Source organism: Copadichromis virginalis, linkage group LG8, assembly GCF_057382275.1.
Source record: "Copadichromis virginalis isolate Kocher_CV1m ecotype Utaka linkage group LG8, C_Virginalis_male_GT1.1, whole genome shotgun sequence".
Lineage (NCBI taxonomy): Eukaryota > Metazoa > Chordata > Actinopteri > Cichliformes > Cichlidae > Copadichromis > Copadichromis virginalis.
In genome coordinates, this window is record NC_140625.1 from 8,562,041 (window position 1) to 8,576,373 (window position 14,333).

The 14,333-nt window shown below is 39.9% G+C and overlaps 1 protein-coding gene across 1 annotated transcript in view; it reads left to right on the forward strand.

Annotated features, from left to right (window-relative positions):
• The window catches only part of spata20 (spermatogenesis associated 20), a 52,620-nt gene that overhangs the window by 18,065 nt on the left and 20,222 nt on the right, over positions 1–14,333 (forward strand). Inside the window, exons 14-15 of the mRNA XM_085465577.1 lie at positions 7,815–8,014; positions 11,329–11,409. Of these exons, the coding sequence (XP_085321703.1) occupies positions 7,815–8,014; positions 11,329–11,409 (281 nt within the window). The remainder of the gene's footprint in view (positions 1–7,814; positions 8,015–11,328; positions 11,410–14,333) is intronic.

Here is a 14,333-nt window from a genome sequence, read left to right on the forward strand (position 1 = left end):
CAAGCACAGCTTTTGATTGCTCTGTTTGAGCAAGACAAGAGAGGCTTACACAGCTGGAACGTCTGGTTTGCCATGTTTTTAGAAAGTCTTGTCAGAATAGCTGTTTCTACATCAGTGAACTAATTTGCCTAATCTCTGAGGTTCTTCAGACTGAAGTGGAATCACATATGAACAACAGTGTAAAGGAACCTTTTCTTTCTTTGAAGTTTCAGGGACAGAATAGGTACCTGGAGTGGAAATGTAGGTGCTGATAGATTGGTAGATCATCTCAGTATGGGTGTTGAGGCAAACATGATTTCTTTCTTATAAAATGAAAATAAACTACTTAGATATCTGAAATCTCTGTTATCTTACCTGTGTCTACAATATTAGTAGTGAATTTAAATACATAACTCTGGAAGACATTACCATCATGTCAGAGCATGATGGTAATGTCGCCTGTGGCAATTAGGAATCCGCAAGGAGTGTGATTTTACAGTGTCATAGAGCGGACAATTTGAGTGATTGTACTCTGAGCTATAGTGATTCATACGTCTTTTGTTTCTAAAATATGAAAGCCAACAAAAACATCACAGTTTGTATTTAGCATTTTTTGTGACTCATACTGAATAACTAACTTCTTCTGTTTAAAAACTTGCTAGTGTTTTTGAATGTTGTATTTTAACCCTCTAGAAATCTAACTGCTCTGTAAAGTTTCAACATACACTACATATAAGAGATATAATGTAGCTACCTTAATGATCTCACACACACACACACACACACACACACACACACACACACACACACACACCGACCGATCTATAACCACTATATGAACCCTATAGTCAGCTCCTCTGACTTTAAGTCCTATGGATAATATACAGTTTATACAAAGAGGCAAATTAGCCATGGAGTCAAAAGTGTGTTAAATGGAAGTCTGTGGTCTTGAATAGCTTTAAGTGGGTCTTCAAGGAACAACAGTTTTGATATTAGACCTGAAGATTTGCCCAGATTAGTAACTGAAAGGAGCACGAGTGCTCGAATGCAGTGATTGTGTTGTTAGATGAGCACAGAGGTGATCAGGAAAAGTCTTGAACGTCCATTCTCCTGGGCTCACAAATGTCTGTAGAAAACTTAGGGTAATTTTGTTAAGCAGTCATGTAATGTTTTTTTTTTTAAGCTTCCAGCTGCTCCTGTCAAGCAGTAGAAAAATAAGTCAAGTGATTAACAAACTGAGAAGGGTTCAAGCTTTGGATACACATGGAGTCAAATGTGACATCAGAAAATGATGCCAGTCGACTAAGCAACAGGCCGAAAGTGCTACAGGCATGTACACACATCTGCTGTAATATTGGAAGTTCTGTTGAGCTGTTAGAACATAAATAACAAACTGGTGCTGCTACTGTGGGGCATGTGGCAAGTGTGTTTAAAGATGCAGGTTGGATTGACAAACAGGTGAAAGATTAATAGCACTACTGCAGAATACCGCTGCGGCTCAGGCAAAGTGTGAGGATGTAGCTCAGAGAGATGAATAAATACTAAGTTTGAGATGTGTCTGCAGAATTGGAAATTGGCAGAAGTTGACCACACTGAGTTAAACAAACAGAGGAGGCATGAATGGATGCTGAGTTACTGGATGAGCGTAATCATTAATTGCTCATCTATTCATGTACCGTCCATCTCTTTCTCGCCTATGTATATCTTCCACCTTATTGATCGATTTGGATCTTAACACGATGGAAGCCTCGTCTGTAATATCTCTGTCAGTCTCCCTCTATTGCTACACTTTAAATGTTAGTGAAAAGGCAAGAAGGCACAGATTGGTGGATAGACTGATGAATAGCTGGAGGATAAAAGAGGGGAGCAGAGGAGTATTGACCTCCTCCTATCTACCTTCAGCACTGTAAAAGCCTCACTCATTCAAGCTGAACCTCTTCAACTTGAAAGCACTCAAAGACTGATGCTCTGATTCTTCGGCTACTTTGATCACCAGGCCTGTCAAATATGTCTTCTTTCTGTCTCTCAGTCCATCTGCTCCTGACAGGCTGGAACAGGACGACAATCTGCAGTGGGAATCTCAAACCCACCTTCTGCTTCTGCCTGCTCTCATCTTGCTTACATCTTCATTCTTTTCCAATTATTACATGTTCTTCCTTGCTGCCCTCGTACTTACCTTTTAGCCTTGTAGGGTTTGTTTCTTTTCCTTCCTCAGTATGGGCCTTTTCATGTTGATTACAAATATAAGCACAATTGGGCCGCAAATAGTTTTCCTTACAAACAGTACTAGAGTGTTGTTTTGTTTCAGGCTATTCGATAAATAAAAATCTGTTTTCTGCTTGAGGAAATGAAACCCAACCCAGAAACAATCCTACTGATTTCCCAGTGACTGAAGTCTTGTCTTTGACCTGGTCCTGTGCCTCAGCTTTACAATGATTTTGAACCTGGTAAATGACAAAACAGGTGGCATTGCATTAGACTAGCATCAGCATGGTGCAGGAAACCTTTGAGGACAATATTTTCAGCAATATCTAACATAATATAAGTGATTGATGGAGCTGTGATGAGATGTGGGACATTTGGGCCAGGCCCCTAGTGGACAAGCTGTGTAAGGCCAGTATTTATGTGTTTGTTCGTTATTTATCACAAATGCACTGAAAATATCTGATCTAATCTAAAATTGGCATATAACTGTAGAGAATAAATTGAATGATTAAAAAGGTTAGAAATAGATTGAACAAGGTACACGAATGGCCACTAAAAATGAAAAATGTTGTCTAACCTTGTTTTCCACTAAGAACTTAAACCTTTCCTGCAGTGGAAAGTTTGGAGTTTTGTAGAAATAATTCCTTTAGATGCCTAAAGTTTTGCTAATTAAAATCTTCTTATGTAAAAGGTAGTGATGAAACAGTGTATTACTATAGAAGTAGAAGAAGTAGCACTGTGCAGACAGACTGACAGCCTGCTGTTTCAGAGATTCAATCCTGAATTGGGTGAATTTTTCCAACTTTTCCAGCTGGATAGTCACGTTCGGGGCACAGTCACTTTGACTGATAGGTGTCCCAAGACAGACAGTTATAGTGTCTACTGACCCCCCCCCCCCTTAGTGTGTGTGCTGTTGGAGAATTTTTAAATGAATTATGTAACTACTATTATGGGTTGCTGGCCATCCCAGAAGTTTGTGCTTAGTTTTGGTGATTAAAATATTAGTGCCTTCTTAGCTGTTACTTAGAGTGCGGGAAAATATTATTTGGTCACTTGCTGAATTTGTAAGTTTGCTCATTTACTAAGAAATGAACAGTCTCTATTTTTTATGATGGTTTCATTTTAATTAAGTGAGACGGAATATTAACCAAAAGTTCAGAAAAAACACATTACATAAAAGTTATAAATAGATTTGCGTCTCATTAAGTGAAAGTGAAGTACTTGATTCCCTACAGCCCAGCCAGAATTCTGGTTCCCACTGATTGGTTGTGTGCCACGTTACAAACAATCAGTCAATTACAGATACTCCTGATCTCAATGTGTTATGTGTGTAAAGCACACCTGTCCACAGAATTAGTTTCTTCCATTCCAGTCTGTCCGCCATGGTCGGCAAGACCAAATCTTAACTTTCCCATTGAACAGCTAAATAATTCAGAGAAGGCTTGGAGTAAGTGCTGCGGTCAGATGAAACTCACTCACATCAACCTAACCTGCCATGTTTGGAAGAACAGATATGTTCTTTGGGTCACACTCAACATATCTGTTCTTCCAAACAAGGCTAGCCAGTCTCCAGACCTCAGTCCTGTAAACGTCTGTGGAAGGAGCTCAAGCTTCAGGTAGCTAAGCAGGTAGCTAATCTGTTAGCCAAGAAAGCTAAAAGATTTAAAGAGTTTCTGTAAAGAGACTCGCTGCGCCGTTAAATATAAACAAATGTCCAAGAAACCCATCCGCATATATACATATTCTGTACAGTGTCTGAAAATATAATGGTCTATACCAGGGGTCTGCAACCTTTAACACCCAAAGAGCCACTTGGACCCGGTTTCCACGCAAAAGAAACACTGGGAGCCGCAAATACTTTTTGACATCTAAAATGAAGATAACACTGCATATATTATTTTGTTTTGTTTTTTACCTTTATGCTTCAACTAAGGTGTGTTGCTTATGAAATCCATGAAGTGCTACAGAGAAAATTACATTTTATTTATGTAATTAACACATTTTGAACTCTTAAAGAAATATAACAAAAGGAAAGACACCCAGCTGAACTAAAATGATCCAGCAAACAAAAACTGTTGTGAGGCCCCCTTATATCGCCTTTGGGCTTTTGGAGCCTTGACCTGACTTTGAAAAAACAATTGGAAAAAAAGCACTATGCTGCTAAAAGATGAAAAATAGATATTTGCAAAATTCTGCCTAAATATGTATTTTACCAGGTTGATGTGTGTGGCGGGGCATCGTCTGCAATGCCGCTGCAGGGGAGGCGGACGCACCTGAGCGGCACGCACAATCTCGCCTCGCCGCCTTAACGTCTGTGCTCTCGGCTGTTGTGTTGGTGTGTGTCGGGCTGTGAGCTGAAAAGCTACAGCCGGCTGTATGCGTACAGCAACCGTGTGTGAAAAGTGGTCAATAAAGAGATGCTGAAAAGCACGTTCATGGAAACATCGTCGGGTCTGCGTGGTATGTTTACAATGGGACTTCCGCTCCTGAACCTCCGCGCACAGCGTCTGAAAATCGGGGCTTTATTAAGTCACTTTCATCTTTACGCAGGACTGTAAGCTGTCATCTGTGAGGCGTGAGCGGTGTTTGTTTTTAACATAGTTCACGGTGGAGAACAGCTGCTGACATAATGTGGATCTGAAGATCCATAATTGGCCTACCTGGGGTTGAAAGTCTCGATAAATGCACGGCGCTTCGGCGGGTATACCGGCTTCCGCGAGTGTGACGCTTATTTTGAGCGATGAAAAAATAATAAAATATAATTTTATTTTATATTTCAATATCACAATAATCTTCCAATTTAGAACTACAAGTTAAAAAAATAACTAATCACAAATAAAACACACTTCAGCTAAATGCTTCTAATTTATTTTCCCAGACCACGCGGAGCCGCAGTACAAGGACTAAAGAGCCGCATGCGGCTCCGGAGCCGCAGGTTGCCGATCCCTGGTCTATACTTTTTGCTTAGCTCGTAAAAAACAAAAAAACTTTTCCTCAAGAACTTCTTTAATGTTGCAAATCTGTAGAAAAAGGAGATTTTTTTTTGTACCAAAGGACTGGGGATATAAAAATAAATGGTCCTGGCCTGGATGTGCACTCCAGCCTTTCTTCAGTTGCCAATCCACTTCTGTAACTGATGGCTGGTGGCATGTCAGAGAAACTGACACTTTGTCTACGTGCTGACATGCACCTTTGATCTGTAGATTCCAATTTGGATGTAGTTGCCTATTTGTTTTTGCTCCCAAGCTGCTCTGTCTGACAGGGACCATCTATTTCAACAGCTTCCTACTCCCACTTGTATTTTTATTCATAACTCTTTTGTCATCTCGACTCAGTTAATTTTTTTTCTCCTTACTAATACAGTCAGTAGGCTCGTCTTTCTCCCTTCCAAATGGATCTCACGTTACATCTTTTCTTTTCCTCCATGACAGGATTCATCATTTTTCAGTTGGAAATGCAGATCTTTTGGTGATTGTTATTTTTATTATGAAATGTGGGACAGATCAGAGATGATGGCAGCCTGAGCTTGTGTGTTTTGGAGCGCTTGTCCCTGCGCGCCGTCACACCTGCATCTGTGTGTGTTTATTGAAGCTGACACGTGAGAGCTCTCTCATCTGAGAGGATTGACGGAGCCATTATGGTGGCGGCGCTGTGTGGGGTTGAAGCCCATTAGTGACGCTACACCCGCTGCAGTGTGGACGCCAGTCCCAGCAGCGTGGCCTGTCACCGCAAGACGGATTACCCCACTATGCTGCCACTCTACATCCCCTCGCCTCAGCCTCCCTTGTGTGTATTTGTTTTTGAAGACTAAGGTTGCAATTATGCACAATATCCGTCTTTGTTTTGTAGTTGAAAATCAGTTGTTTGTGAAAACACTTTTTATCTCTCGTGGTCACAGTGCATTGTCAGATGTATTCCCATTTAAAAAGACAGAAAAATACAGGATACATCAACTTGAGACTGCTTCAGCTGTTTTTGTAGACTTTAAAAAACTGATAAAAGTCTTAAGTAGTGCTTTACTGCAGTGAGTGTGTGTTTCTGTGCTGACAGCAAGTTTTCTATGTGTGTGTCTGTTTGGAAGCAGTACTGTCACGCCTTCATCTGCCCTCCTTCCATGGGGATCCTTAAGAGATGAGATGTGAAATGTTGAAAGCAAACAGACTCTCAGGTTAAACCTCTGTGTGTGTTTACAGTGTGTGTGTGTGTGTGTGTGTGCTGAAACTTCCTTGCTGTGGAGTCCAGAAACATGCAAATCAAAGTATTTCTGCATTTCAGTCACGCATGGATGATGGTAATTCGTGCTCATTATAAAACATATTGAATATGCAGTGTACAGGCTGTGTAGGGCCATTTTGCTGTAAATACTTAGAAGTCAGAACTCTACAACTCTACATTTCCAGGTTTTGCTCAAAATGTGCAGTTTAACTTAAAGAGTAAATTGTGTTGGACAATAAAAAGCACACTCACACACATTCAGAAACACAGAACTCAGGCCTGAGAAGCAATCATGTAGCAAGGGCAGAGGTTATGGGAACATCACCTTCCAGGTTCTCATTAGACACTGATATGAATGATAAGGACCAGTCACTGAACAGAGCCATTCATAGGGTTATCTGTTGTGTCCATCACATCACACAGAAAGGCATTGCATCCACATTTGGATTACAAGCATGGCATCATTCTGGATTTAAAAGCGAAACTTTTAATGTTTGTTCATGTTTAGACAAATCACATTAGTTAAAAATAACGTACAACGCATTGCTATGCCATAGAGTTTATAAAACACTGAGCATAATCTGAGTCTGAAAAATTAAGCATGAAATTTCCTAAACCTGCATTCATTTTTTATTATTTTTTTAAAATGATTTTTTTCATTAAAAATAAAATTGAAAAATAAAAAAGAAGCTTTTGTTGATTGATGTTGGCATTTTAAACAAACAAACAAAAAAAAGAGGACAATTTGCTGAACTTAGTGGGCAATACCTGTGTTTCCACAACTGAATGTTCAAACATTCAGTTTCAGTCGGTCACCGACAGCAAAAGACTTCAATGCAGTCACTGGGCAAAAATTGAAGCCAACTTTAGTGAAGAATATCTAAAAGACAAAATAATGCTTAAGTTGATTATTGTTTTTTTGTGCACCTTCCCAGGACCTTGTTTCAGATAACAATAAATGAGTTGTGTTGTGAGTGAGTCTGTTTTGTATCAAGTCCTAATCCCCGTCTTATGGCTCAGTCACACTAGAGTAAAAATAGGATGGCAACATCTCTGTAACTAGGAATAATCACTGGTCGCCTGGTAATTGCATTGAAGTTTTTTGCTATCGGTGAACAATTTGCAAGTAGTTGCTGTGAGTATTTTTATTGCACGTTGCCTGGTGAAAAGCAGCCTGTCTCCAAACAACTGAAGTGTATCTTCAGAGGAGTCGTTCAAAGCCAGTGAGTTTGCAAATTCTTTGCACAATTGTGCAATAAATATGCTCATGCTGAAATCTCTGACCACGGTTTTAGTGTGACTATAACTTTATACTCGGTTTCATTTAAATAACTCCTCTGTTTTCTTGATTCAGAGTATATTCAAGGTCTTAGACTGTAACTGTTGAGCATCTTTTGTTTGTCTTTGCGTCTCAGATCAGGATGGAGCTGAGCCCAGTGCTAACTCAGTCTCAGCGTTCAACCTCCTTCGTCTGTCCCACTACACTGGAAGACAGGAGTGGCTCCAGAAGTCCCAGCAGCTACTGACGGCATTCTCTGACCGTCTGACCACTGTTCCCATAGTCTTGCCTGAAATGGTGCGAGCTCTTATGGCCCAGCACTACACACTTAAACAGGTGAGTTTGAAACTAACACACATGATCATGAAGGGGAACAAGTTCAGGCACCAGAAGGATTTATGTTGTCCTGTGAGTTCACCGGTTATTAAAGTCTTTTGAGTTTTGCATGTAGGAATCAGGGCTACTGGTGGGTTTTAGTTACTATGACAACCAGATAATACTTTACAATTGGTATTGGTAGGATAGTCAAAGTAGTCTTGATTTAATATTACGCATTTAAAGTGCCACTGTTGATTGGTGTTAGCCAAAGACAGTTGTCCTAAAAGCCAGGTTGGCTTGGAGAGCAGGTGTTTGCCAGGCTGCCAGCCCAAATTGATTTTTGCATCCACCCACTAAAGGCAAAGGTTTCTGCTTGAATGATGTATTGTGCAAACACAGTTTGTCATGCAATTTGCATTTAGCGGTAAACAAAAACTGAAGAAAATGATGTGGCATAGCAGAAACAAAAGCTGAACAAGAAGCTGGTGAAACAGATTTAACTGATTCTCTTGTATACTCAGTAACCATGCAGTAAAGTGAACGTGAATCAGTATGAAACTGTTCCACTACATCTCTCCACAGCACTGCAAATAAAGTTTTATTGATTGATGATGTTTGCATATTTGGGTAATAAAGTTCTCTCTTTAGTTGGTCAAACTACAGATGCCATGAAGCAACCAGAGCCTAAAGTCATGTCTGTTTGTTAACTTTTTTTTATAATAACAAATATTGCAAAAAGTGAAAGACAGAGATAACGTATACTATTCCTTCCAATTGCAAATCACAGCAAGCAGCCCTACTGTACTGTACTTTACTGTATTGTGTTTCAGCCATTCCTAAACTTCCACGGCACAGTTTGAAATGGGACACACAAAACTTTTAGTCACTCTGATCGTCTCACAAATGAAAAATGAAACGTTTCCTGTGCGTGTTTTGTCATTCATTTGTTTTAATCTTAGTTTTTCTTTCCAAATTAAGTTTCCTGGTTACTATGAAATGTGAGATGAGTTCAAGATCAGGAAATGGTCTGAAAACCTGAATAATAATAATAATAATAATAAAAAATAAGTTATTTTGAAACCCCTTAAACCCTCAGAAGTTCTTTAGAATCCCAAAACTTTTAAAATAAAAATGTGTTGATTTTGAAACCAATCCTAAAGGATTTTATCCTGTAGGGTTAAATAATAAGTGCATCTAATTTTATAAAGTTATCAAACAGGATTAAGTTGTATAAAAGTCTAAAAGGTGTGACTTTTAAAACGATGCTTTTCTGTGCACTTGAAATGTAATTTGTTTGTAAGAATCAAATATATTTTTTTAGGTATTTATTGTAAATTATGCTGCGCGGCCCACCTGGATCAGTTTGTGACCCACATTTACGTTATCACTGTTAAACATCTTTTACTGAACAAAAAAAAAAAAAGTTACGATTTTTGTTCCCTGAAATCAAAACGATTTTTCATTTAATGAAAAAAGATAGCAGGGAGCTTTTTATTTCAGTCAAGTCCATTTTGTTTTTATATCACATTTGTGTCTGCTTTTAAAGTAATAAGTAACATTGTGTTCAGAAGTTGTTTTTGTATTGTAAATCAGTTTTTGATTGATCTCAGCTCCTGGCAACTAATTTCTTAGTCGACTAAATGAGGGGCTGCACAGGAGTGTGCGTGTGGTGTAGGGCTGCAACTATTCCTCAGCATAATCGACGACATCGCCTGCGCAGAAATTTATTGTCGACGCATCAGACGCTAGTACCACGTAAATGTGTTTTTGTAACTGACCGCAAAACAAGGAGGACGGAAGAAAATGGAAATGAGAGATTAAGATAAACATTAAATGTAGATTGTGCAAAGTGGAGCTTTCCTCCCACAACAGCACTACCACAGTGCGTGATTATTTAAAGCGCCCGCACCTTGGAGCTGTGACGCCAGGTCTGAATGGGTCCGTTTTAGAAAGTTAAAGAAAAAGGCAAATTAGATCACTACATGAATAATCTTTAGTTACAGCCCTGCTGTGGTGGGTGAAACCTTTCTCCCTCCTTTGTCCGATCAGACTATCAAACCAGCTTGACTAGCGGTGACTTAAATAAAGGATCAAGCCTAGATTTACAGATTTATGGGGGTTTCTACAGCGATCTTGGGGCTGCAGCTCCATCTGGTGGCTCATGGATGCATAACCTTTACGACACAATAAATTGCTGGCATCGATTGAAATGTTAACAATTAGATTAAATGAGCAGAATGTCTGGTACCAACCAGCAGCGACAGTTAGTCATCTAGTCAAGTAGTCACGCACATCCTTAAGCTGAGGAAGTGTTCTAAATCAAATGAAGGATGAAAAATCTTTCACTTTATATATAATGAAACTGGAATGTATGAAAGTTTTGCAGTAATTAAAAAAATAAGAATTTTTTTAAACAATGTTGTATTTCTTTAGCTTCATTGGTAAACCTCGATCCCAGTAATAATCATGAGTTAGACTGTGAACAAAGTGGCTGTGTGTGTAATTTACTGACTAATGAAAGTGGAGTTAGAGCCAAGTAGCCTTCAATATCCTCACCATTCACAATATTTATGTCCTGTGCTGTTTCTCCTCCCGCTGCTACTTTTTCATTATTAACTTGGAAGCTCAGCGCCCATCATATAAACCCTGTTTGGATAAACATTTGTTTACAAGAGTCCTCCTTAAGCAAGCAGCTAATTTGTTGATACATATTTTTCACCCCATTTCATGGCCCGTAGGTCATCTGAGGACAGCACCTCTCTAAACTCCCTGCACATCTAATCCCTGGACACACAGACTCTTAATCATTTTCCCCTGTTTTTAAACAGGACTTGTGCATTTAAGGGATTATTTCAGCTGTTCAGTTATGTAACTGCTTTGAAATATTAACACCCTCAGTTTAGCCTGAAACCACCAAAACTAGCAGGCACAGCAGGAGTTAGCCCAAAGTTTCTGTAACACTCAAAGAAAATTTTAAGTTTGAAAGCGTGTGAGAGAAGGGAATAACAGGAGCCTAAAACAGGATTAGTTAGGGGTTTGTCTGTCATAGATGACAGGGTGACAGGTCAGGGTAACAGCGCGAGGGTAACAAACTGAGAAGTAAAGCAGGGAAAGGCAATCCCAGAGAAAACACCTGCCTCCCTTGTTAGTGCTACAAATACAGTACTGACCTTTATCACTTCCTCTCCATCTCCTCGTCCCACGTGTCACCTTTCCCCCCCATTGCTTTGGTCTTATTATACTTCTTTCCTCTTTCTTCCTTCTCCTTTCATCCACATAATCTTTTTTTCCTCACCCTCCCTCTTCTATTTTTTTTTATTTATCTTTTTTAGATTGTGATCTGTGGCCAGAGGGATGCTCCAGATACCACAAGTCTCCTAGCAGCAGTCAAGTCCCTCTTCCTCCCGTATAAGGTAAGCTTTCAACATCATGTTTGATTGAAAGTGATGCATCATTTCGACAAACTGAGAAAAATATATCACCAATCGCTAAAGCAAAGATCAGCTTTCAGCTTTGTAGACGCATGCTGATTTACTCCAGCGTCAGTGTCTTTAAGGAGGCAGCAGATTTGCACTAACCTTCTAAACGTGCACACACACTGACACACAGAAGCAGAGTGAGCCCAACGTAGAACAGCACCCGTGGCGTTGGCTGATTTAAGTGTGGTTTTTTAAAGGTCAGCCTGAGCTTCTCTCTTTTCCACTCCTCAGTGTAATAACTTCCCAGCTATCTCTTTGGGGGCATTAGTTGACCTTAAAGCCCGTTGCTGACATTGAAAGGCCCAGTAGGTCTAAATCTTAACTCTGCAGTCGGTGAAGGCCTTACTTGTCTTCCTGCTAGCCCTGATGGAGGCTGGTAGTTAAGAACTGGACAGCTGTCAGTCTGAGTCAGTCTTAAATTCACTGTGGCTAGCCAACATTTTTCAGTGCTTTCAGACAAAAAATGTTTCTCTATGTTTCACACTAAATATAATAAATGTTAAAAAAACAACAACAGCATAAATTGTATATAATGGCAGGTTACCCGTGGTGAAAATCCAGTGTGGGAGTGCCTTTAACCTGCTTTCTTTGTAAACTGAACATGTTAGAGTAAAACCTAAAAGATTGTCAAACAAGCACCAGAGGTTTCCAATTTGTGAGCGTTAAAAAAATGTCTTTTTTAGAAAATTTTGACACAAAAGGAAACAAAGCTAGAAGATGAGCCAGTAACAGAATGTAGATAAAAGAGACCTTTTACTTACTGTAACTTGTTTATCAAAAAAATACATAAAAAATCTCAGGTGAAAATACTAGTTTCTAGTATTCTGTGTCATTCTGTGGGGGGGGGTGGGTGTAATGAAATTGAAAATTTCATGTGACTATTTGCCTTTACGTCTGATGTGGTCAGATCTGAGTTGACTTAAAAAGGCCATGCTTTCACACATGCCTGTGATTTGGTGCCAGCCTCTATCTCAGAACATCTTGACAGCATGGAAGAAAAATTTCTGCGTGGCTTTGACTTTGAGAGGGTGAGGTCGGAGACAGTCACTGTCTGTTATGGATGTTAAGGTCCAGAGTGCATCCACAGGAAAGCTCCTTGGTGTTGTAGCTTTCTGCTGCTTTTGTCACTTTGTGGGTTGAATCAGCGGTCTCCAACCTTTTTTGCACCACGGACCGGTTTATGCCCGACAATATTTTCATGGACCGGCCTTTAAGGTGTCGCGGATAAATACAAAAAAATAAAACTAGTACCGGTACCGAAAAAAAGAAGATTTATTCATAACACACGTGAAAAGACCAAGGAAAACCGAGTTAACGATAAAAACGATAAAATAACGCTGAAAACCGATAAAAACCCTGAAAACCATACATTTCACACCTGAGCCTCAACTCTCGTGGCCTGGGACCAAACGACTCACGGACCGGTACCGGTCCGAGGCCCGGGGGTGGGGGACCGCTGGGTTAAATTGTAAAAAGAATCTTTACAAGCTTGTTGAGTAAGTGAAACTCAACAAAGAAAGGGCTCCAGCACAGATTCACAGCTCTCACTATAACACTTCTCTTTAAATTCACTTATTTGCCCAGCTTGCAACCAGAATTAGACTACTAAATTAAAGCAGTGATTGTCCACTCCATCTCTCGCCCTGTCTTTTCTCTCACACACACACACACACACACACACTCCACACTGCCCTACTGAAATATAGATGAGTTGTGCAGTATCAGGCAGTGGCTGCAGTAACATCAAGCCATTCCAGATCCCCGCAGAGAGACACAGATCAGGACCGAGCTGGATGGAGCCATTATCAGGATGGATGTATTATTAAGGCTGATGTACACTGTGTACTGTCACATGCTCAGCCATGTTATATTCAGGGTAATGACAGTGATTTCTCTGATGGGGTACTGTCTCAGTCAGGAGAAATGGTCACATCAATAATAAAGACAGGTTTATTTTCAAGTTGGGTTCATTTAAATGAGAAAGTTGGTCATGAAAAATTTAGTTTTTATTGCTCATTGATTTTACGCTGCAGCCCCTCAGAATGGTAACCACGTCATGTCAGTGCAGCTGTGATCGGCCCATTCGGTGGTGTCATTTCCTCCTGTGCAATTCCAGCTTCTCTTTCTGTCACCATTTTTTACCCCTTAGCCACGTAAGGCTGATGGGGTATCATGGTCACCCCACCGGGTGGGTGGATAAATGCTGGCAGCAGCAGTGACTATGTAGGCTAAATTGTAGCCTCGTATTGTAATCGCGCATGAGGAGGCCATCTCACAGACGAGCCCTTGTGTAGTGACGTATGAGAAATTTGTCCCTGTTTGTTTGTTTTTCTTGTGTAAAATGACTCAGCTGTCACTCCTGTGCTCTTCAGCACACTTCAAGTTTTTCATTGACAAAAATGCCCGGTGGGGAAAAAGTTAAGGAGATGAGATAATCGAGAAGCTCCGCAAATGCACTGTCAAATTACACTGTGATTCAAAAATCAATCCAACACTCGGAAATGTCCTCCTCTTGTTTTCTTTCATTTCATGATGACTATGATGGATCAGTGTAGCTGCTACATACACACACAAATAAACTTCAGCGTGCACAGAAAACACACAGACTTTATACAGAGAGGTGAACCAGGAGCCTTCTTGTTGTGAGGCAGTAAGTGATCAGCACTACACCACTTAGAGTAAAAGAATAAAATGTTCTTTGGACTGAAAACAGTAATATGGTTAAAAAAAATACAGAAAAGAAGTAGAAACATTATAGTCGAGGAAATTTTATGTATTTATTTTTTATCTCGAAGACATGGAATAGAAAAAAAGAGGCTTCACTGGTATCTTGTTAGATACTGAATGTAAAGATGGAA